Consider the following 24,331-nt stretch of genomic DNA (forward strand, 5'->3'; position numbering starts at 1 on the left):
TCTCTGGGCATGGCCTTTTAGGATAAATATTATGTAATGAAAACTATAAAAACATAGAGAATTTTGAAGGCTGTTAGATACATAATAGAGGCATTGGTCAAAGATGCTGCAATGTAATGCCACCTGACAGATCAGCCTCTGTGTCTACTTAATCAACGTTTCTGTGAGCAAGGCCTCAAGGCCTTTCTCATCTTGCTCTAACTTGGAAAGAGGGTTCTTCGAAATAGTTCCAAGTTTAACTCACATCTAGCATTGCATTACATTTTATGTAGTACAACATATCCGCAAACAACAAGCTTAGTGAAGTCTGGTACCATTGTGTTACAGCACTGTAAAACATGCAGACAGTAATGTGTCTTCACAATATACAGTACACAATATATTTAGAGGAAATAAGACAGTTCTTAAGGGTATTGTGTAAGATTTTGTGTATGTTTGGAGATGGGGGAATGTCTGACCTCCTGATTACACCTCCTCTTCTCTATTGATCTGCAGTGATCACATGTTATGTAACGCCTCAATCTGTGATCAATCACCTGATCTCTCCATCCCTCTATTACCTCATTCCCTTATTTCTCCATGCCATGAATAGAGGGGGTGGAGGGGAAGTCTTAGTAAGGATTGAGGAAGAATTACTCTTGACTGGAAACAAGCTTTTCTGATTTATTTAGTAAGTGGCAGGGAAGGAATATGGAAGGAAGGAGAATTACATTAGATTGATCCTTGCATTTTCACGTTACGTGTAATCATTGTCTTTATTCTTTTTTTCCATAAAATTAAAAACAATTGAGCTCTTTAGTATTAGTATGCACCACCCAGCATTGCGTAGAAACAAATACCTATTTGACAGTCAGTGGTAGTATTGCAGTTACCTATCACAAAAGTGACTTATTTCTTCTATGTTATCAGATTGCAGTTGCAATATTCTGAAGCATCCCAGCTAACTCATTCATTTTCATTCTCTCAGTTGCATACACACCAATCTGTCTGGAGGGAAATGGCTGAATGGCTGGAAGGTTGACTCAAATAGACAAAATATGGAGTCACCCTCACCTCACCTAAGATATGGTAGTGAATGACTGATCCCATGACTGTAACCAGCTGGTTAATGGGTTTTTGCCAATCCAATCATCTACCTAAATGTTTCCAGGCCTAGATAGACACCAAAGATAAACTGAGTCCAGAGCTCTACTCACCACCAGCACACCTCATCCTTTATCCAGAGCAGGTGCCCTCTGAGACAGACAGCTGGTTTAATGGATCCCCTGTGCAGTCAGGAGCTTTGTCAACTTCCCAGCTGCCCCGCTTCCATCAGCTTAGCTGCATCAATCAAACACACAGCTCAACTGCATTGTCATTTTTTCTCATTTCCTGCCAACAGGGGGCAGAATGAATCACCCAGTGTATCATACAAACAGAAATATACAGCATACACACATAGTTAAACACACGTGTGATACATAGCATGCACATGTTCAAAACAGGCATTCACATACAAACTGACACACACACTAGGACAATCTATTACAATCCAGCCACCACCTGAACACACAGTTCACCAATTGGCTATTTGTCTCTATTACAGGTGAGAGAGGTTGATGAATTGTTGTCTGGAGTAGTTTGTCCTTCCACTGCTTCTCATCCCAGAGCAATCTAGACAAAGGCACAGGGGTCAACCACATGGCATTGGTGTGCTTGAGTGCGTGTGTGTGTGTTTTCAATGTTGAAAGATGGAGTAATGTTACATCACTTATCAGAGGACAGCTGGTGGCCAAGATCAGAGGGACGGGGGGGTTGCAACACCACTATTACCAGTGTGTAGGACATTCACACACAGGCAAGTGCCGTGTGCACACATGCTCATATGGACCAATTTATTTTTTTCACTCAGTCATCCAGCTCTCTGCCCAGCCCTCGCAGAACAACACACCAGTGTGAGGTTTGGTGTTGTGGTGTAGTATAGTCTCTCTGTTTCCCAAAGTAATGCTCACAGGCACAACATGTGTTTGTGTATTTGCATTTGCCACTGTGCATATTGCCTCAAAATAAACTAAACATAAACTAGGAAAAAGTTGTTGTGCCCTGCCACCTAGTGGTTTACCAGGATTAGTTCTCAGTGGTGTTGTTTGAGCAGAGATTCAGGAAGATTACAACCTGCAGACTAAAAAGTAGTTGATCTCAGAAAGTTATCAGTGGGACAGCACTTATGATGGCAGCAGGAATTCCCCTGCAAGAATGACACAGCACAGAGTTGGTTTAAGTTTGTTAATGTGCCTGATGAAACTAGACAAATTAATTAATTAATTGATTTCCACTGATGATTGATATCTTGCTCAAGGACGTCTCAGTAGGATGTATGCTTGACACAGTTTATTATGACACTTCCTCCATTTTCCTCAATAGTAAATTCAGCTGTATATGTTATATTTTCCTTTTGATGAATGACATTTTCAGGCAATTATAGAAGTGTGGTTGTCAGCTTGGCCTGAGTGTTTTGGATTTAAGCAGGGTTTCTTTGCCTCTGATTATGGTTACAAGCTCCGCCAGCTGGCCTGCAGCCAACCAGCCTGTACAATATTTAAAGTGTCTCAGTGGATCTGTGCAAATGAAGATCTGAACTTTTTCTTATTTTAGTTTTTTTTTTTTATGCCAAAGTGATGGAGTGGAGGAGAGTGTCTGTGAATGAGACTCTCCGCCTCTTACATTCCCCTCTGTCACTTTGTCACTTTGTGTATGTGTGTGTATGGGTCTGTGTGTGTGTGATATAGAACAGAGCAGCTGAGAAGAGAGACAGCTCACGTCCTTATCCTCTTACACTTCTCTAGCTTTTACACATACATGTTCTCTGTCTCTTTGTCAGAGATGGGCACTAACCTTGAGCTAATGGTTTTCAGATCAGATATCTGTCCTGATGGGAAAAAAAGATGTATGTTATACAAGCACACTTTCAGAGTAAATTAATAAATCCATCCATATTGTTTGCAAGCAGGAACAGCTGTGGATTATGTAACTGAGACTCTCTTTGACAACAATTTGAAAACAAAGAGCTAAAAATACTTTGTGCTCTGTAAAGCAGCCATGTTCCCCTTTTCAGCAATGAATTTTTTATTTCGGGAGACAAATGAGATTGTAATTATCACTTTTGAAGTTGTTGTGGGCAAAAAATAATATGTGGCTGCTGTGATATTCTCTGGCAAATAGTGTTTTCCCTTTGTTCTTACACAACAGTGACATGGTTAGGGTTCTAAAAATATACTCACAGATATAAGCCTTTAATCGTATATAGTTCACCACAGTAAGTATGAACGATTTTTGCTCAGTGTGTTGTTGCACCGTTGACAATCCAATCTACAAATGTGTAAAGACAGCTCTTGTCCACTAGGAGGAGTGGATGCATGGCTTTAAAAGGAAGTCACCATGCTCTGATGACATTGCTAGAGTGTTTTGATGCTTATAAAGAATTTATGTCTCATGGTAAAACCTTTCAAAAATAGTCTTTTATTTCCATGGGATTTCAGTAGCACAGGAGAAGTCAAACTGTGATTATGGACCACCAAGTGCTTCTGTGTTGTGGGTAACAAACCTGAAAATAATTGTTGTTGCTGCTCTCAACTTGTTTGGACTTCAAAGATCTTCATGAAAGCATATCTGTTTTTTCATCTGGTGCTTTGGCTTTATATTTAATATAATATAGAAGAGGAAGATAATTAAAAAGATAAACAGATATACCTGGATAATCACAAGAATGAAGTCCCACTTAAAAATGCACAGAAGATCAGTCTAAAACAGAGTGAGTTTGGTTTTAATCTGTTAAATACATATACTGCACTGTATATGTACATGTTTGTTAAAAGCCATTCATATAAGAACACCTATGAATGTCATGATAGAAACTGACTCCTGTGAAGTGCATGTACAACTCATTCCCCTTTGATTACTTCACCTCAGTACAGAAATGAGGAGCTGGCTCATCAAACTCTAATCTGTTTTCCTTTAATCCATTTGTTCCCTGGCAGAGATTATGATCCTAACTTCTAATCCAACACACTGTATGATGTCCTGTGGCTGAATGGGAAGACATGGGAAAGAGAGGTGTCAGTTCACCTGATTATCTTCCTTCAGTTGAAGAAATGAAAGAGATGCTAAAACATCCTTGACCCTTTTCAGAGTTCTAACATCAGGGGAAGTGTTCAGCCTCAGAGTTAAAGCGTGGTCTGACATTAGGTTACTTGGGGGCAGCCAAATCTCTGTTTACTGTCTTCCAATCCTCTCTCATCTCCTGCTAAGCTGGAAGAAAGATCTTCTTGAACAGCTAATCCCTCCCACCTCATGCCTCTATATCCACCAGGCAACAATGTTCTGTACAGTCTGCTGTGGGTGTCAGTCACTTTCCTTCACGCTGAATGTGGATTACAGTGTCTGAACCAGCTGCTGAACCACTCCAACACAAGTACTGGATACCTTTAGTCAGGGTTTCATTTATTCTTTCTTCCCTCTGTCATTTTCCTCTTTCATCCTTTAGTTTTTCCACTCCTCTTTTCATCAGTTTTTGTATTCTTTAATCTTCCTTTCCAAACTTCTCTCTTTAAATCCCTTTCCCTCATATTTTTTTAGTCTTTCATTCTTTGCTATCCTCCTTTTCTTCATCCTCCCTTCTAACCATCCTTTTTACCAATCCATTTTTCCCTTCTTTTAAATCCCTCGGCCATTCCTTGCTTGCCTCCTGTCAGTTTCTTTCAGTTGACCCAGAATGACCCATACCTTGTAAGGGGCGGTTGTTATATAAGTCATTTTTTAATTCCACACGTGCCTTTGAGAATTATGGGAGCAAATGTTATTAGGCCATAACTGTTGAGATTGAAGATGGATCCTAATCCTTTTCAAGGAAGCCAAAGATAATACTAAAACCGTGTTTGTGATGCCATAGATCTAAAACATTGTAATCTCTCCTGATGTGTGTATACAGCAGAGAATAAAATGCTCTATCACAACTGATCTTTAGAAATGACAAATGCATTCCTACTTTGTCTCAAAGCAAAGATGATTTAGATGATTTGGCTCAATTCTGTGTTAATAGTCAGAATATAACACAAAGTCTGATTGACAGAGAATCATATGCTAGTGAATATTTTTACACTTAATATCACATAGCCAGCCAAACAAATCTTAATTATGAACTTCCCCAATTGCAGCCACATCAGACAACAATTTTTTGTCACATATTGACCAGTGATCAAACTCCTAAAAAAATCTGAGTGGCCCCTCAAATTGTAGTTTGGTTGTCTGTTTGGCTATGTAGTTGAACACATTGTGTTGTCACGCCACCATGCCTGGTCTGCCATGAAGCAGTTTGCCCTCTGTGCTTTTTTTGGATGTGTTTTAGCGCATTGTGATAATCTCCCAAAGCTTTGTAAGTCAGCAACGCTGAATCAGATTATCAGCTGATACACGCTGAATTGGAATACATCCAGGCGGAGCATTTAGATGAAATGGCATTTGCCCTGTTAACCTCAGCGCTCAATTCATTTCTGATGCTCTCGGAGGAAATCTTCTACAGTAGACAGAGACGGCATGATGGTCAACAACAAATACATCTGATTTGCCTAAAACATGCTTGATCTCCACTGCTCTGCCAAATTCAGGACACACACATACACACAGATAAAGCCATGTGTACACTAATGTGTGTTCATGTGTCCATAAACAGCAGAGCACGCTGTACAGTGAACTCATACAATTGATCAATGCATTCATGCATGTATGATTAATGTACGTCATACACACACACTTGCATACACACAAAATCACAAAAGTGAAATATTAAGAGTGAGATTCATAAGAAGAAGTGACATTAAACAATAAATACTTGTAATGTATTAGTATTAAGAACAATGAACTGGAGTTAGATCCTCTTTTTCTGACATTTAATCCTACATGGTAGGGTGTGTGTATGCACGCACATGCACACGTGTTTGTACAAATCACATGTGACTGTGCTTTGTGTGTCAACAGAAATGCAAAGACTCGCAACTTTCTACTTTTACAGTTTGTTTGTTGGTTAAATCTCTTCTACTGACAGTCTGTAATATACCATGGTGTTTGAATGCCAACACCTGTACACGAGTTCTATGAATATGATCCACCTGGCAACGAGGGATCGAAAACAACAGCCCTCTAGAGGGAGGGCCAGTGCTTGAAATCTGTCTCATAGTTGTTCACGTGACAGTAATTAGAATCAGTGAGGGAATCCATTAATCCAATTTCAACTATCAGACAAAGTAATACGAGTTTTTTCTTAAATAGTTTTTCACTTCAAACTATCTACCTGTTTACATTGTACAAGTTGATAAAATTACAAAAGAATTCTTATTATTTTATTTTCCTTTATTGTAAACCTGCTCTTATACATTGATATTATTTCACTTATAACTTCACAGTGATGATGACAAAAATCAAAGATAACCCACATATCAGCTGAATTTAAATGACAGTATTTGAGATGAGCCACTGTCATTATCACTTCTCATACAAACAAAAACACTCTTGACAGTTTGTCTGTAAATAGCCCTGTCTGGACAGTGTGCTGCAGAGCTTTGTAAAGCAGTGACACCTTCAGTGAACAAAAGTACTGCAAAAAAGTACACAGTGTCACGGATATTAATGAAACAAACATGAATGGACATGACCCAGTAGCTTATGAATGAACATTAGACTGGGCATCTACCTACACATGTGCACATAAGCACACACACAAACAGAAACACACACACGCATGTTGCTAGATATGGCCAGATGGTGTAATCCTTTAGTTTTCCCTGTGTTTCATATTTTTCCCCCTCCTGTGTTGGGATTATGCTGCTGTCCAATCGGATCTCAGCCCACTCTCCAGCGATGATGTGAGATGAATGACAGACGGGTGGGTGGGTGAGTAAGACAGGCATGCAGTAGACATACTGTACGTCGTGTTGTACAGCATACAGTGCTGGCTTTTAGCATTGCACACTGCTGAGACTGCAGCAATTCGTTGAACTGGTCACTGACTATCACTGTCCAGGTAAGAGATGGGACGGATCAAAGCCAGGTATGTTGGGAAATATAAGAGGAACAATTGAATATCAGAAGATGACTTTCTTTAGCAGCCAATGCATCCATGTTTAGAGGAAATCTATTAACACAAGGATTATTGTGATAGACTAAATAGCTTTTTTAAATTGTTAAAAAGCTGATGTACAACATGAGCCTTTATTTTACCGTTACAAACTGGGTGTACTTCACCGTGGTTTGCTTTAATAAAGTTGTTGGGAGAGAAGGAGTGTAGGGTCTAGAGGGACACTTTAAATAGGACTAAAATGATGTGTAATATGACAATATGGCTGTAAAATTACAGTAATTTATTTGCTGTCTGTTAATTTTTGTGTCACATATGGGACATAAAGGGATAGAACTTTCCACACTGAACAGAATCCCCTTTAGCTTACCATTGATATAACCTGGATTTGCATGTTGACTCTATATCTTATAACTATTGTGTTGCAGCTTTTTCTTACCTTTACCTGAAGTTTGTGATTAATGACAGTGTACATATTCAAAACCTACTTTTTATAAATTTCAGGATGTTTTGTAGTTGTTGACTTGCTCTCAGTATGCAGGTGACTGGCATGCCTGAGGAAGGGACTCGTATTAATTTGCTGGAGGTTTCAGAGTTCATTTCTGTATATGCCCTGCTGTATAATGCAAACATGTAAATTCTTAAGCCGATAGATTTTCCATGACGTTGGTATGTTTCCAAATAATCTATTTTGAATATAAAATATGTAGCAGATACTCTCACTTTGAGGTGTTTTTATATTATCTTAGTGTAGCCAGTATTCTAGTGCAGCTAGTATACTAAGATGATGATGTCATGTCTCATTGTGTGTGTGTGTGTGTGTGTGTGTGTGTGTGTGTGTGTGTGTGTGTGTGTGTGAATGCAATGCATTTTGATGCTCTGGAGGATCAAATTCCTCATGTCGAAACCAGAATAGCAGCTCATTCTGTATTACAGTCTAGCTGGTACGTACAGTGTATTCAGGCCTGTTGACCTGGTAGAAAACTGCCAGCCATTTACTGTCATATGTAGTCTAATTTCACGCTTACTTAGCTGTTTTAGCACTCGTGGCAGATTAGCGGAATGTGCCCAGCCTCATATGGAAGTGTGTGTGAGAGCTGATTAAGCGCAGATGCACATTTAATAAAGGAGAGAGAATGAAAAAGTGTGTGCGTGAAAGTGGGCCTGTGTAATTTGTGCGTATACATATGCTTACAGTCACAGTGTGACATGCATGGGTGCATCTGTGACCACTCATAATGCACATGACTATTTCTGCACACAGATTTATTATGTAGAATTTCACATAGTCATTAAAGCAATGATTGGATTTTGTTGTATACCCAATTGGTCAAAAGTTTTCGAAACACCTCATTTTTTCTGAAATGAAAGCATAGAACAAATGAATAATAAAGACTAGAAAACTCATTCAACAGCCAAACGCACTCGTGGCGTTTTTTTCTTTAATGGAAATTAAACATTGTCCCAACACTTGGAGAAATTTCCACAAATTTGCTCCACTTGTAGGCTGCTTTGCTTTCACCCTCTGTCCAGTTCATCCCAAACCAGGTCCATGGGGTTTAAATCTGGAGACTGTGTGGTCTTCCATCATTTGAAACCACCATCCTAGTTCTTTGCCTCTAATATTTTGGGTCATTATCTTGTTATAGGATGAAACTCAGACCAACCAGTCTGTGTTATTTGCCTATTGCCTTTTTGACAAAATGCAATACTGCCTTCTGCAATACAGAATTGTCCTAATAATTTGTTCCAGCATTGCCTTTGTGTAGGTTGTTGTAAAGCTGTGAGTTAACCAGCCCCCCCACCCCCCAAAGGCCTATTTTTCATGAACACTGAATTTTTTTTGTTCAGCTAAACTTATTTAATTTTTAATTTTATTTATTTTTTTTTTTACTTGGGCAGTTTACCACTACCCTTATAGCATTTCAGGTTATTCACTGGATTTGATCTGTTTACTTTTCAATAAAAACTGGGGAGAAATGGGGTGTTCTAAAACTTTTGAGCGATAGAGTCATTTTTGCTGCTGTCCATCCTTTTGCTGTAACCTCTAATAACCTGACCAGGGTTGAAGGTTTTAATCCCAACTCTTAAATCCATATATACTTTTGTACTCTGGGCCCCAGGATAAAAGCCCCCATCAAATACAATCAGCCTGAGTGAGTTTTATTTATCCCTCTGTCCACACAGGTCAGTGCATCCTGTGTATGGTGGATGTGGTGCCAGTGAAGAACGAAGATGGTGTGGTGATCATGTTCATCCTCAACTTTGAGGTCATGTCAGAGGAAACATTTGAAGACCACAAACAGGAGCTTAACCATCGCCTGCCCACCTGGCTTGTCACCGGTAGATATTGATTAACCTTCTTTCTTTGTTTGCTGTTCTTTGCTGTGTGCTTATCAAGAAGGTTTGAGGAAACTTTGTAAAGACAGAAAATTATTACTGACACTTACATGAGACTTCAGGCTTTCCTTTATTCATGTTCAGCCCTGTTGACCCACGCTCATTATGGAACAATTCATATTTTGAATCAAGCATGTTAAACATTTTAAGCTCAGAAAATCATTAAATAGACCATAAATGGCATTAACTATTGATAAAAAAGTAGTTCTGTGTACAACAGGTGCACAGACTGTACAGGAAAAAATAAATACATAAACATCACCTTGCTGATTGACACACACTGTTGATGAATTAATATTTTGACTTGTTCCATGCTTAAAATCCTTGTGCAACAGGCCTGTCTGTTCATTTACTGTTCTTCTCTTATTAACTGAGGAGGACTTAATATGAGTGAGTGTCAGTGAGAGACTTCACTGGTATATTTGTTCATTTTATTTTGCAGAAAGGCCAGGTGGTTCTGATGTTTACAAAGTAATTTTATTCCAGTGAATCCTGGGTATTTGTGTGGGATCAGGTTTGACAAAATGCAGTTTTTTCATTTTTTTTTTTTTTTTCGCTGTCTGTGTACGTAATGTTCCAGAGGGATAACTGAGGGGAACAGTGTCTGAAGTAGGACAATGATTTGGAAGTCTCTCTCTCGTTCGGCCAAATTCCTTGTTTTTAACTTTGTGGCTAAAACCAAAACCTAATCAATGTTACTGTCCCAGATTCCAGTAGATTGTTTTTGAAGCTGTATTTTGAAGGCCTGTTGGACTCAGCATGATCCAGTTCAAATCTCCCTCTCTCCTAGCCTGACCTCTACTATCTTGAATATCCTTCCATATCCTATCTCTTCCTGTTTCTCTCTAAAACACTTTTCTTTCACTCTCCCACTCCTGCTCTCACTGAAGCCACACTTTAGTATTAGAAGCCCACCTGTCAGTCTTCAGGCAATATTTTTTTTTCTCCACCCTCCCCCCAACTTCTCTCCATCAGGTCGTCCACGAGGCTTCAAGCTGCGTCTTCCCCTGCTGCGCTCCCTGTCCAACAGTAAAGTGTCTCTGGACGACGCAGAAGCCGGTCAGATCCCCACCGCTACACCTCTGCCGCTGCACCCAGACCACCAAAGTCGGGAGTCCTTAGGACTGGGGGAGTTCCTGCCACTTCCCCCCATACCACCAGACCACCAAGAGCAAATCAGTGGAAGCAGGTAGACCATGGACATGTTTGGGACATGTGGAAATGGGTTATTACAGTTACTGTTGACGTGGGAAATGATTCTCAACAGTCAAAAAGTAAAAATAGTGGCATTCTCTTTTGCTTAAGGGGTTTTTAGTTTGCACTTACACTTGCCATCCTGTTAATACTCATTATGTTCTTCTCCTAGGTCAGCTCTACAGAGTTGGCCAGAAGACCGCCAGGAGGACCAGCGCACCTTACTGCGCTCTGGGCCTCCTGTACCCCCTCCTCCACCTCCACCTCCTCCGCACGGAGCCCACCTGGTGGGTCCCCTCACGCAGTCATCACCCTGTGTAGCGCCCCACCACCGCCTCAGCCTCAACCCGGACGCCTCGGGCTCCAACTGCTCCTTGTCACACAGCCGCTCACGAGAAAGCTTCCACAGCATGCGTCGTGCGTCGTCTGTCGATGAGATTGAGGCCATGAGGCCGGACTGGGACAGAAAGAACCGGAGAGCAAGTATCCGGCCGGGGAGCAGCAGCACCGGTGAGAGAGAGGAGGCAGAAAAACAGAGGACCCTTTCGATTATCTGCTTTGAATTTTACCTTACTCTTTACCTTGTGTGTGTTTGCAGGTGCAGTAAACAGTAAATCCAACATACTGAACTCCACGTCAGACTCAGACCTCATGCGGTACCGAACCATCTCCAAAATCCCTCAGATCACCCTCAACTTTGTGGATTTCAAACCTGACCCGCTCATCGCCCTGCCCACAGGGGAGATGGACATCATTGCTCCCTGCAAACTCATTGACCGGACACACAATGTCACAGAGAAAGTCACACAGGTAGGACACAGTTTATGTGTGTGAGTGTGTGATGTGGTGTACACCACAGGGGGAGAGGCTGATGCATTTGTTATTTGTGAGTGTTTCAGCCTGTCTGAACGAATTTGAGCTGATTCATTTTGGGGTCAGAGTTGGAGCCTTTTCTATTTCTGCTGCCCACACTGAGTCCTTGAAGTGTGTTTGTGCTCATATAGATATAGACTTGTTCATGCAAAGAATATTCATGTGTGTATTTGCTCTCGGACAGATATGTAACTAAATCTACATCATTTACTCTGCTCCTGCAAGCTACTTTCATTTGCTGTAATCTGACAAGTCTTCCTGGGGAGATAACGCTTGTAGTAACAGCTGAATGAGACCTGAACCAGGTGAATGAGAATGGAATTGATTGAGTTCTGATTAGATGATGATGGAGGATAGTGTGGTGGCATTCCAATTACCAGTAATTGACTTAGGGAGTAATACAGAAAAGACGTAAGGGACATGCTGTGAAGCAGCACTTTCATTTACTTACACTCGCACAAGCTTGTGTTCACCAACAGCCTTTTCCCTCCATTGTCAGAACAGCAGAGTCACTGCAAACTCATCACCTCCCTCACCTTAATTCCTGTTAAAAAAGCTCCCTCTTCTCTCTGTAGATGTTCTGTCTGAAGTTCTGTCTCACAAAGTCAAGTCCTGGTTACAGGAACACTGTAGACAGTACAACCTCCTACAGCTGGTTGAATTTGGGCTTGTACGAAGTTATACGTAGCACTGGATCTCTTAAATTGCAAAAATGATACATGAAGTATGATCCCATGCATTTTAAGACAGATGAGCTGTGAGTTGTCTCTGTGGCTGGAATTTCATGTTGAAAAATGATTTTCATCTGGATCCACCACCTGTGTTTTTTCACCACATCTGCTAAGAAAGCATTTGTCTAAGTAATTCAGTTGAGGAGACACAGATGAGGCAACCATATGGGACTTCTGGAGAGAAGGAAGGTCTGCTTTGACTACTAACGTGCTTGTTTTGTTGCACAAAGCAGTCAAGTAAAGAAGAAATTTATATAGCCTCTTTTTGGATGTAATTGTTGTCAGAGGAATGTTTATTGAGGAAAATAGTTGCATAAACAAGGTGGCTTTATGAAGGAGTTCTTTGGTCTACTTGTTCAGAAAGTTTAACTGAGTATTCAGCCTTTTTTATCAGAGGTAGATGTCTTCCAGTGGAACAGGTTAATTAGGATGTTCCATCACAGAGCATTATTCCGTGTACTGAGACACAGTCTTCATTTGTTGAGAAGAGCAAAAACAAAGGCCAGTGTCTTTAGTCTGTATAAGGAGGCTCTTAATTTGTCACATCTAGTGTTGGAGGTAAATGACACTCATGTTCACTTCACACTTGTACATTTTGTCTGTCTTTCTGTCCAGAGTACCCTGCTGTATATGTGTGCATGCATGTGCAGCCAATTTGACATCTCATCAGTCGGATCCATATAGATTAATCATTTTGTTATTAAGCCCACATCTCTTATGCATTTCATTTGACTGTGATGAACAACAGGGGAATCAATTATAGCAAGAAATGTGCCATAAACTTAAAAACTTACTGCCATCTGACAAAGATGACATCTCACATCCCTAAAATATTGATGCCATATAACAGCCCATCATAAATCCAAGTCACCTGTCAAAATTAATGATGATTGGATGGCCTTAAATGTCTTCTTTTATCTATTTTTAAATGTCTCCCTTTTATCATAAAGGGTCTTGATATTGTTACACTGATAAAATCTGATTTAATAATTCCTGAGAAGTTAGGTCCTTTAAATTCTTATCGGTTTGTATGATTTATTGTTGGAAATATAGTGATAGTGTCCATTCTTCTCCTTTAAATCATCAAGTCATGCCATTCGTTTGAAAACCAAGACAACAGTCTGGGGACATGACCTTTTTTTTTTTGGTCTGATTCCCCATCTAAAAAAATAAATAAATAAATAAATCTACCTATATGCACTGTGCATTGTAAAACAACTACTGTAGCTTTGAACACTGAATTATCTTCTTTTGATAACTTAAATGATGGTCTACATAGAATGTAATTTTATTCATTATGTGGTCTCTTAATGGACCATCTGCCATGCAGTAAAAAGTTATTTTGTTTGCATTTTAACTTGAGAGAGAGATGAACAAAGAGCAGAAGAGATTACATTAAGCTCTTTGCTAGGACTGTAGTCGACATGGAGTTACTAAAGAGGAATATGAATGATCTGCTGCTTTCATATTGTCTGAGGGAGACATCATGCTGTCCTTTCTCTCTCAGTAAGAATGGGAACATTAACAGAGAATAATCCAAAGTTGATGATGCAACACAATATAAACCTAATGCAATCATGCTGCATTGTATATGAGGTGCAGCTGGCAAGGTCAAAGCATAACCCTTTGTGGCTCTGACTGTGTGTGTGTATTTGTGTGTGTATGCATGTGCATTAACCCATACTGTATACTGTAGATATATTGTAGTGCAGATGGAGGAAACTGCACCAGCTGTGTCTCCACATGCTATGGACTGCTATTTATAGAGAGCTATTGGGAGAATGGAATATCACAAAATGAGCTGCATTTACACTGCATATGTCTGAAATCCGTTTGATATGTAACCACTTGTAACATTTATATTAAATAATTATTTTTCCTTTTAAAGTAGAAATCAGTAGGTGGTAATGGGATAGATAGAGAAAAGAAAAAGAAGTGCAGAAGTCATGAATTCATAACAACATCACAACAGCAGGGTGTTTTTTTCTGTCCCGCAAGTTCCTGTAAGAGCTGCTTGAACTCACCCTTTGACGATCGTGTGGCGTTCAAGAGTGCTGGTTTTCAGTGGACTACAATAGCTGACTTCATGGGTCACTGTCCCTTCATCTGCAGAGAGAGACATAATCACTTTATACCACCAACTGAGCTCTGTGGTTAAACTTAAATCCTTCATACTCTTTGATCCATGTGAGAACAACTGCTCAGTGGATAATTTACTATTGCAGGAGAAACTAAGTTACCAGCTCTGCCCTGAAGATGGCAGCACTGTATCAGGTAGCGTGATGGCAGGCCTCAGGGATTCCTCAGAGGAGCACAGAAGAAGATGTTGAAAGGCAAACAGGACTGAATAATTTAAGTGTTCTATAAAACATCTGACACCCTGAACAAGAACACATGCAGATTTTCTCTCTCATTCCGAATGACTTCTGGCACTGTCCCCCTTTCCTGCTCTCAACATGTTGGTTTTTGCCTCTCGTGCTGCCTCATGACCAAGTAGCTTGCGCTCACACTGGCTCATGAATGTTAACCTGTTTTGCTTTGTGCACAAGTAAATGGCTGGAATGTACATGCTCCAGTTGGCTTTAAATGTAAATGTCTCTTCTTAGGTTGAATTAGTACTATCTACTCATTCTGACATGGCAACAGCCTTTTATATTGACCTGAGTGCAGGTGATCTGTGATTGACACATTACCCAGCCTTAATATGGGAGCCTGGGTAGATGGATGGCTACAGAGGAGGGACTGAGAGGATGACCAGAAAGATGAAGGTCTTCAGTGAGAGTCATGAAGGGCTGAGTAGATCACAGGACAGTGTAGAGAAAAACTGGCATCATGCTTCACTGCACACTTGGACACATACATACACACTTTAGTGACACTCATAGCTCCTGTGACTATGGTTGTGTCCTATAGGGGACACTTGATTAGCTACACACTCACCCGTCACAGCTCTCATACAATATTCCTGACACACACCCAGCTCCATACATGGCATTCCACGTGAACAGCTACTGTAAGCACCCACACATACACACACGGTAGAGCAAACTCACTTACACCACCCTGACGCTCTCTTATACTCAGTCACACACACATACACGCTGCTTCTCCACTCAAGCAACCTGTCAAATCCAACCCCACAGTGAAATCCAATGGAGCAATGGATGGCACACACCGCGCCCAGCAGCAAAGTGGTAGGATCCGTCTCCATCTCCTTAAAATCTGAAAGAGAACGACTGCAGCTTGTGTTGGAAGTTTGAGTTTTGGTGCATGGGTTGATGAATAGTGTTTTCGGTGATAGGAAGGCCTAGGCATAGACTTACTGTACCTATGTGTGATAATGCCGCTGGTGTCTTATTCAGTTTTCTCTGGAGAAGGCTGAGAAGCTTAAAAATATGATATAATGGCGAAACAGAAGTTGTGCGTCAGGTGAAAGGCATTTACTTCTTATTTTTAAAATGTTTAGTAAGAAAAGATGACATGCAGATGGATTATTCCCAGCACATAACAAAAGTGATTGTTGGAGATATTTTTAGGAGTCCTGTTTACATTCTAAGGGTATTATAAGAGAATATTTGCTGCCTTTGTGTTATAATCATACCGTAAAAAAAACTTTGCCATGTTAACAACTTTAGATGTTAGTGACAGATGGTTTAGAAAAATATCATCACTTTGGATTTGTTTTGACTTACTGGATTATTTTAAGTAATTATAAATATTTTATAATTGCTTTACATATTTTGATATTCAATAATGCTTTGTCATTATCACTGTAGGTTGTATGTTAAGGTAGGTTATATCATTGGAACTATCTTCCTCACCTCACCTTTATTTTAATTAAGTAATCACATCCAGCACCAAATACGGGTTATCCACTGGTTTATACTACAGATTACACATTTGTAGTAATCACTGATCACAAACACAATGATTACAATTTTATGCGCTTCTTTTCTCTGTGTTTCCAGATATCTTTAATAGGCATCTCTATATTTCCAAGTATTTTAAGAACTGGATTATTGTTCACAAGTATTTATTTTATCTGAGTTTTGCTCACCTATCATCAAACAGCTCTTCACAGCCTTCTAGTTTCATGCTCTGTTGTTTTCCTAAATGATAAAAGTAAGAAACAGACCTGTCAAATTTGGATGTGGCTTTTAGAAACTGGTCCAACCTGCTCTGCCTTTGAGTCTGTGTGATTGAAAATCTATTTCATTAGAAACACGCGACACTACTAGACAGGACAATCATTGGCACAAGTTAAGCAGCACATAAAAAGTCCCAAAATTTGGATAATAATAGTGTTTTTACTGACACAAAAAGTTTGGACGAAATTTGAGATGGTCCGTCTCAGAAGTTTAATGCTGAGCACCCTGGTGGAGAAATCGTGAATTGGGTGGCAAAAATAGTCTTAATTAAAATGATTTATTTGTTTAGTTTCTCCTGGCCAGTTCATTCCTTTCGTCTACCCTGCTGAGACACTGCAACTTAGACTCAAACTGTTAACTCTAGTATATTTCATCAAAGCAAACACTCGCATAAATCATCAAACAGTGGTTATTTTTTCAAATCTGATATATTTTTCATTTGTCACCACATGAAGCTGCTGCTACTTTGTGAATTTGGAGCATATATGGTCTTCATACAGGGTACTGTAATGAGCCACTTATCAAAGAACACTTGTTATGTTGTTATATACTTACATAACATTAAATGGAATGTAGGTTGTATATATTTCTTTAATGAGCTGGCTTTATAGGCAATGAGAGGAGGACGGAGGAGTGTGTCACATCTTTACTCTGTGTGTGTTTATGTACTGTATGCATCTCTTTGTGCATAATATATAAGTTTGTGAGTGTTTGTGTGTGTGTGCGCTAGAACACTGAGTGCCTTTTGAGGTGGTTGTCCACTTTTTTCTTGTCTCTCCTCTGTAAAATGACTCAAACAGCTATGTGTGCAAAAGGTACTTTCTGTAAACTTTAATATATCTCATGTGATGCCAGTGCAAACTGCTCATGCATCATAGTAATTCTTGCATATTTTCTACAGTTTAGAGGGATATTTTTTTTTGTTGTTGATATGCCTGTTTGTCATAATAGTTTTACAACGTAATTGGCTTTTCACGTAGCACCAAAATAGCGGCCTAATTTTTCTCTTCAGTTGCATTAGACAGCAACTATTTTGAGCTTAAGGCAATTTTGACAACATCTATGACCAGACATACTTTATGTCTTCATATGCAAAATATACACACTGTACATGTTTCACGATTGTTCCTTATGCCCCTGTGTTGTCCACATGCCAGTCCATAGCTCCTAGTTTCTATATGCAGTGCATCCAGTTATGCGCAAGTCACTATGTGTCACTTGTGGGTGCATATATGCAGGGGTTGCTACTGTGCAAATCAGTTTTTTCAGTGAAGTGATGGCCGTTTGAACTTTGTGGTAACCCGCTCGGTTCAGACTCCTCTGTAAGAAGAAAGCTTGTACGGTAAAAACTAGAACAATGTTATGTTATGCTGAGACCTTAATTATGCACTGGGGAGAAATAGCTGTAAACTTAAATCCATGTTTTGTTGGAGGATGTGAAACTTTAATCAGAGTTCATTATCCCTGCACGCAACCACTTCATTCACATTTGTTAGTGACTGTTGTCCCTGTTATATCCCATCAATTGAACTCCCCTACTAGTGAAAGTCTGATGATTCACATTTGCATAGGGTCATGAGTATGCATGAGCTCTCTAAATAGTACATGATGTGAATGATTCAAAAGCAGGTATTTTTAGCAGTACCACATGTTTTTTGCTGAGAAAGCGCTGGGGGGCGGCAGGGCTCTGATGTGACACTGTGGTTGTTTTGGTGAGAGATGCACCTCTGGCAAAGTCTCCCAGCAGAGCAGTGTCCGTTAAATAGGACAGAAATTAGTAGAAATGAGGGGTTTCATCATCTCCAAAACGAAGTCTTACTCATTCTACCTAGAGGAGGGTGCTTTATGCAGCCCTGTGAGTCTGTTTCAGGCCATGGATACTTTCAAAGACATCTGCAGGTGTTAATTGTTTGATTTCTTGCCCTTTTTGTGTCACTGCTTCCAATTTGTGTAACACAGTGGTAGCTATTATAACTCCTATTATGCATTTATTATGCTTATATCATTATCATCTCCTCTTTAACAATAACTTGTCTTGGAAGTATCTTTTCTGTTTGCCACATATGTGTGTGTGTGTGTGTGTGTGTGTGTGTGTGTGTGTGTATGTATATATAATTCCCCATTCAAATTGCTTTGTTGCCTCTTAATTTAGGGGCTTTTGGGCTTTTGTCAATGGGAGCAGTTTCCAGTGTGACAAAATGATAATATTTTGGTCAGAAATGCAAATGTGCTGGATTGCTGGTGCCTGGCTCTGTCAGTTAAATGGCCTGGAATAGAGTAGAGTCTGGGAGCATGTGACGCACTCAACCTGCAGGACTGTAATTTAGCTGCCCGCTCCGTGGCTCTGCCTCAATACCTCAAATTGATTGAGTGCTTCCTCCATGTGAGTTCAATGACCCACAAAGAAGGAAAGCATGTTGTCAGTGTCTTGAAGCAACTTGTATCAACCAAAAGACTGTCATCAGCTCAGTTCACACAGGGCCACATTCTACAGGGTGTGTTGTCTTTTTTTGTGTGTGTGTATTTTTAACAGACATCAGTGAAAACAAGTCATTTAATGCCACCTAAAGACACATCTTGACACTTGGTGATGCTGTAAGCTCCTTTTGCTTTCTCCCAGAGTGTTGCGTGAGGTAGAGCGATAGGATGAAGTGCATTGCATAAAGCATTAATCATCCTACAAAGCAGCTATGATACTACTGACTACATCAGGATGTAAACAACCAATATTAATTTTATAACATGGTTACATGACTCAAAAAAATCTGAAAATCTCTCTTCAAATCTTCTCTGTAGTGAAATGGGAGCACGTAATAACAGAGTTCTTATTTTTTGTGACATAATGTCAGATGTTTGGGAAACGAATTCAGGAGTTTTATCAGGAAAGAATCAATGAAGAGCAAAACTTGTTGAACATTGTCCAGTTGAAATTGAACCTAATTAATCCATGAATCTTAATGTTAAAACAGAAGTGTGGTGTCAGAAGTGACTTTGAAAATGTTGTCCCCGTTGAACAAATGTGCTCATTCTCAAGCAGCTAATCTATATCAGACTAATCTATTTTTCCCTTCTGCTGCTAAGAGCCACCCCATTCAAACAACATCAGAGATATCGATTTAGCCATTTGTAACGCTCTATATAACATTAGTTGGTTTCAGGTAAATTCTGGCGTGTCTTTGAAACATGTTGACACTGTTCAATGAGGACTTGGGAGCAATCACAATTTATTTTAAGTAAGATGGAAAGTCTTCCAAGATTAACAACAGATATTAAATAGGCTTAATTTTTACATATTCATTCATTGGTTAAGTTTTTTAACTGTAATGGTGAAAGAGAGTAATGCAAATGTCGAGATAAATGTCAGAACGAAAAAAAAGCAACCTTTGGCCTATAATAGATAGAACCAATGACTTATTATCTAAACGGTTGCTACAAAGAAGAACAGCACACTACAATGCAATAAAATACAGTATTTCTTTATGTGGAGATATTTGCCATATACCTATTTATTATCAAGCACCCTTTTGCATTTGTAAGTGTTTGTGTGTGTTTGTGTATACCTGCTCAGCAGGGGCTGGCTAACTGAATCTGTCTGGCTCTAATTCTCACCCAGGCAGGGAGGCTTCTCAATCTGTTTGCAGTTTGATTGAACGCCTTTTACCACTGCTGGAAGGCTACCTCTCTGTCTTCATCCCTCACACACACACACACACACACACACACACACACACACGCAATGTATGGCAGACTTTGAAAGTGAGAGCGACATGGAGTGAGAAGGGAACAGAGAGAGAGCAAGAGAGGAAAGCCAAGGTGAGACAGGAAAGAAAGGATGGAGAGTGGAGGGAACTAAAGAGGCGATGAGGAAAAGAATGTGAAGAAGGAGAACCAAAACAGTGAAATGAAAAAGAAAGAAAAGAAAAAGGGCATGATTGAGGAAGGAAGGAATGGAGAAAAAGGGAAAGAAAGAAGTGTAACTTAAAGACAGACAAAGGAGAGAGGGAAGACAGGCAAAGAGAGCGAGGACCACATAGTAGTAAAAGTTCAAAGAGCAACAGGTGAAAGAGGGGCATGCAGTCTGCTTCCACACTTCTCGTCTTGTTTCCCCTCAAATCACATGTTTTATCTTTCCTCTCTTTTTTATACCTCTGTCATGTCCTTTTCTCATTTCTTCTTTTCCTTCTTTCCCTCTCCTCTCTCCTTCAACAAACTCACCCCGCTCTTCTCCATCTTTTATTTTTCCTGCTATTGTTTTATCCCCTCTTTTTTTCTCTCTCCTCCTTTCCCTCCTTCTCTTTCCCTCCTCCTCTGCTCTCTGTCTATATGACCCATTTCCTTGGCCCTGGCCCCATTAATCACAGTGTCGTGGGCTTGGCCTGCCTGCCTCCCTGCCTGGCTGCCCTTCCTCATCATAGCAGGTAATTGAATCAGAGAGGGCTCAAGGTCCTGGCAATAAGCAAGCATTGATTGGTCTGTCATTTACCCTGCTTACGTATGACCTGGTTGCTTTTTTGACTTGGCTGCCATGGTTGGTTATGGTGTGGGTACATGCCTAATAATGGAGATCTATCTATATTTGAGTGAATATCTGCCTGAAAAGGAAGGCTGCACATAAAATGCATATCTCTGAGGCAGTACACTGTACCTTACCTTATGATCTGTACCTTCAGAAAATTACATACAAGCACTGTATAATTACTAAAGATACACGTACATCAAAAAACAATGATGAACTCTAAGTGACCAAAATATACCTTTGCTACGACTTAGAACCCCAGAATTTTTCTTTCACGTTGCTATGATAGTCTAAGATTTTGTTTGCTATACAATTGTGTAAGGTGCAGTTCTGTGCTTTTAGCCTTCATTCTCAGCATCCCCTGCTCAGACCAGTGCTGTTTGTTTTTTAATGTCACCACCTGGAGTCGTCCAAAGTTAGAAATGTACCGCACAAACGTTCCTTTAGTCTGGGGTGATTGAATTAATTTTTGTCTGTTAAAGTAAAAGAAACTGGTCAGTACATTAGGTGGATCAAATTTTATGCATCTAATTTCTATAATGTGCCTGTTGCTGTAAAAATCTATCTCTCTCCATGTCAGTCTGTAAATTAAAGTCCCTGAAAATAGCTATTATTAGTCTCAGTTTTAGTTTGCTTCAGATCCCACCCAATTTTATACCTTACCCAGTCGATATCACCCCTTACCCCACATGGGAAATGGTTGCATCAAAATCGGGTTAGTGAGGCAGTCAGGGCCCCACCTTGGACCAATCCATCAAGGGGCGTGGAGGGGAAGGGCGGGGCAAAGGAATGGGCTCATCTCAGGAGGCAGTGGAGTGAACCACTGCCTCCTGAGAAGGCACTGAGGTGCTCTGTCACTGACACACACATGCATACACACATGCAGCACAGTTCATGCCTAAAGTGCAGCCGGAAGCTAGTTTCCATTATTTTGTACAATTGTATTCTCACCTCTTTGGAAGCACTTCTGCGGTATGAGAAGCAGTTTAGGTGTGTAAACCTGCTGTTTGCTCCATCTGTCAGAAACAATGTAACACTTCCTGTTGTCTGAGATGCTAATCAGATTACACAGCAATCTGATTGTTAAACTATGTTAAAGTGTCGTACATCAGTCCAGGTTTTGCCTAAATGTTATCATCTGTAATTATTTCCTAATGAAGGCACTGACAACTGTTATCTTGTGTATTTACAAATGATGCAAGCACACCCTTTTAACACTGTTATAAGACACATGCACGAGCACAGACATGCATGGATGATTGGATGATTCTAAATCACCCATAAGGTCAGCGCTAACACTGTGACGAGGAAATCAATAGCTGACTCGATCTGTCACATATCTCTCTTTCCCTCTCTCTTTCTCTGTCTCACTCTCGCTCTCTCTCTCTCACACACACACACACACACACACACACACACACACACACACACACACAGACCAATCTGATTACCTGCAGTAGGATCAGGACAGCGGGTCCTCTTGAGACTACAGAACCTCTCCAGAGATTAGCTCGGTGCCGACTCCGCAGCAGCCGCCTGGGAATGGAAGCAGAGGCTGCCATTTAAACCCAGTCATTATCTATGACCCAGGTCCAGACCTTGAGCCCTGCAGAAATATCATGGTAAATACCAGCAGAGAAGTGCTGCAGCTAGACATGCTTCAACACAGCAGCAACCCAAAATAAACCTTTCTGTAAAGCACCCAGGGAGATCAAACAAACACTGTACATCCACATACTGTACTCACACACAGCTAAACACAATCACATTCACAGATGCACTTCTGAAACTTATTACCAGTCTTCATTAGCAGTTTGATACTGAGTGATCGTGGGTTATACTGGTTTGTAGATTTGTGTGTGTTTAAAGAAAACCAAGGGAAAAAGAAAGGAGAAATCTGTTGAGGTACCTTTGAGCAAGACACAAAGGAGCTAATGGAGCTGCTCAGATATTAACTGGATTTTTAGTGCTGATGCTCTGAAGACTGGTAATGTGAGTTGTAATATACTTTAATTGCCTTACATGGAGGAAATACTGAATGTTGAAAAGCACTCTTCTTTGCCCACAGAGACACAATAGATGACAGACAGAGCTTTCATGTTTACTTGGGCATGGTGGTGGTGATGGTGCTGTGTGTGTGTGTGTGTGTGTGTGTGTGTGTGTGTGTGTGTGTGTGTGTGTGTGCATGCATGTTCACACGTGTTTCCCCTGTGTCTGCCCATTGGCTTGTAAGTCGACCATCTGCATGTGCAGCTTGCATGGAGCTGGTCCTGTTCTCTATGTTTCGGGTTCATCTGTGTGTTAACAAATGACACATGCACACAGTTATATATCACGTTAATAAACTTCTATTCATATAGGCAAATATGCACACAAGAAAAACACTGTTCAATGTACACACAAAAACCAGGCCTCCCCCCAGTGTGACAAGCTACAGTGAGAAATCACCCTCTATTGTATCGTATTCAGGTTAGCTTATTTCCTGTATAGAAAACTGCTTAGCACACAACTTCACTAACTGGGAAACAGACCAATCCACGCAGGAATATCGGCGGGGTGGGTCGTCTCATCTCAGTGTGTGTGTGTGTGTGTGTGTGTGTGTGTATAAGATAGTAGCACCACCTGGCCAGTTCAGCGAGAGCAGATCTGGGTGTCCTACTAAAGCTGGAAGTTGTTCAGCACCTTTAACGCAACTTGTCAGCATTGTAACAGCATGTCATGTCATGTCTGTCCTCTCATGAGCTGCTGCAGTGCATCATGGGAGCTGGGAATCTGTCCAGAGATTCTCGTCGACCCACCTGCTGAGACTGACTCATTTCCCAAAAGTTAAACTCCACGGGAGACTCTCCTCTGTTCCCTGTGCTCTCATTTACTCCCTTTCTCTCCACCTCTTTCTCACTCGAGCTGTCTCCCTTGTTTTCTCTCTCAATTTATCTCTCTCTCTGTTCTTATTTTTTTATTGCTCTCTTTTTTGTTGCTCAGTTTTGCTCTCTGTATGCCTGCTTTTCTCTTTGTCTCTTCATCTTTTGTTTTCTCTGTTCTTCCTCATCACTTTATTCTCACTTAGCACCTACTCTGTCCTTATTTTGAGGTGTTCAGGCTTTGTTCTTTATTTGAATCTTTTTCCCCATTCAGTGCTGTTGACCTCCAGCAGCCTTAATTTGAGCCAGAATGGTTTAGAAGAGGAGGAAAAAAGCGTTTTGTAAGGGATTCGAGTCCAAGGAGAGAAAATGCTGTTTTTGGAGTGGACAGAGGCCAAGTAGACAGGAACGCAGGACTGACTTTTGAACTGGAACAAAGCCATGCAGACTGAAGGCTACAGTTCAGCTGGAGGACATGTCTCTGGAGTAATCTCAGGACA

At 40.4% G+C, this 24,331-nt stretch overlaps 1 protein-coding gene across 1 annotated transcript in view; it reads left to right on the forward strand.

The window, feature by feature from the left end:
* The window catches only part of kcnh2b (potassium voltage-gated channel, subfamily H (eag-related), member 2b), a 204,936-nt gene that overhangs the window by 101,634 nt on the left and 78,971 nt on the right, over positions 1 to 24,331 (forward strand). Inside the window, exons 3-6 of the mRNA XM_018673626.2 lie at positions 9,296 to 9,451; positions 10,484 to 10,697; positions 10,875 to 11,212; positions 11,301 to 11,512. Coding sequence (XP_018529142.1) covers positions 9,296 to 9,451; positions 10,484 to 10,697; positions 10,875 to 11,212; positions 11,301 to 11,512 — 920 coding nt within the window. The remainder of the gene's footprint in view (positions 1 to 9,295; positions 9,452 to 10,483; positions 10,698 to 10,874; positions 11,213 to 11,300; positions 11,513 to 24,331) is intronic.

Source organism: Lates calcarifer, linkage group LG24 (assembly GCF_001640805.2).
Source record: "Lates calcarifer isolate ASB-BC8 linkage group LG24, TLL_Latcal_v3, whole genome shotgun sequence".
Lineage (NCBI taxonomy): Eukaryota > Metazoa > Chordata > Actinopteri > Centropomidae > Lates > Lates calcarifer.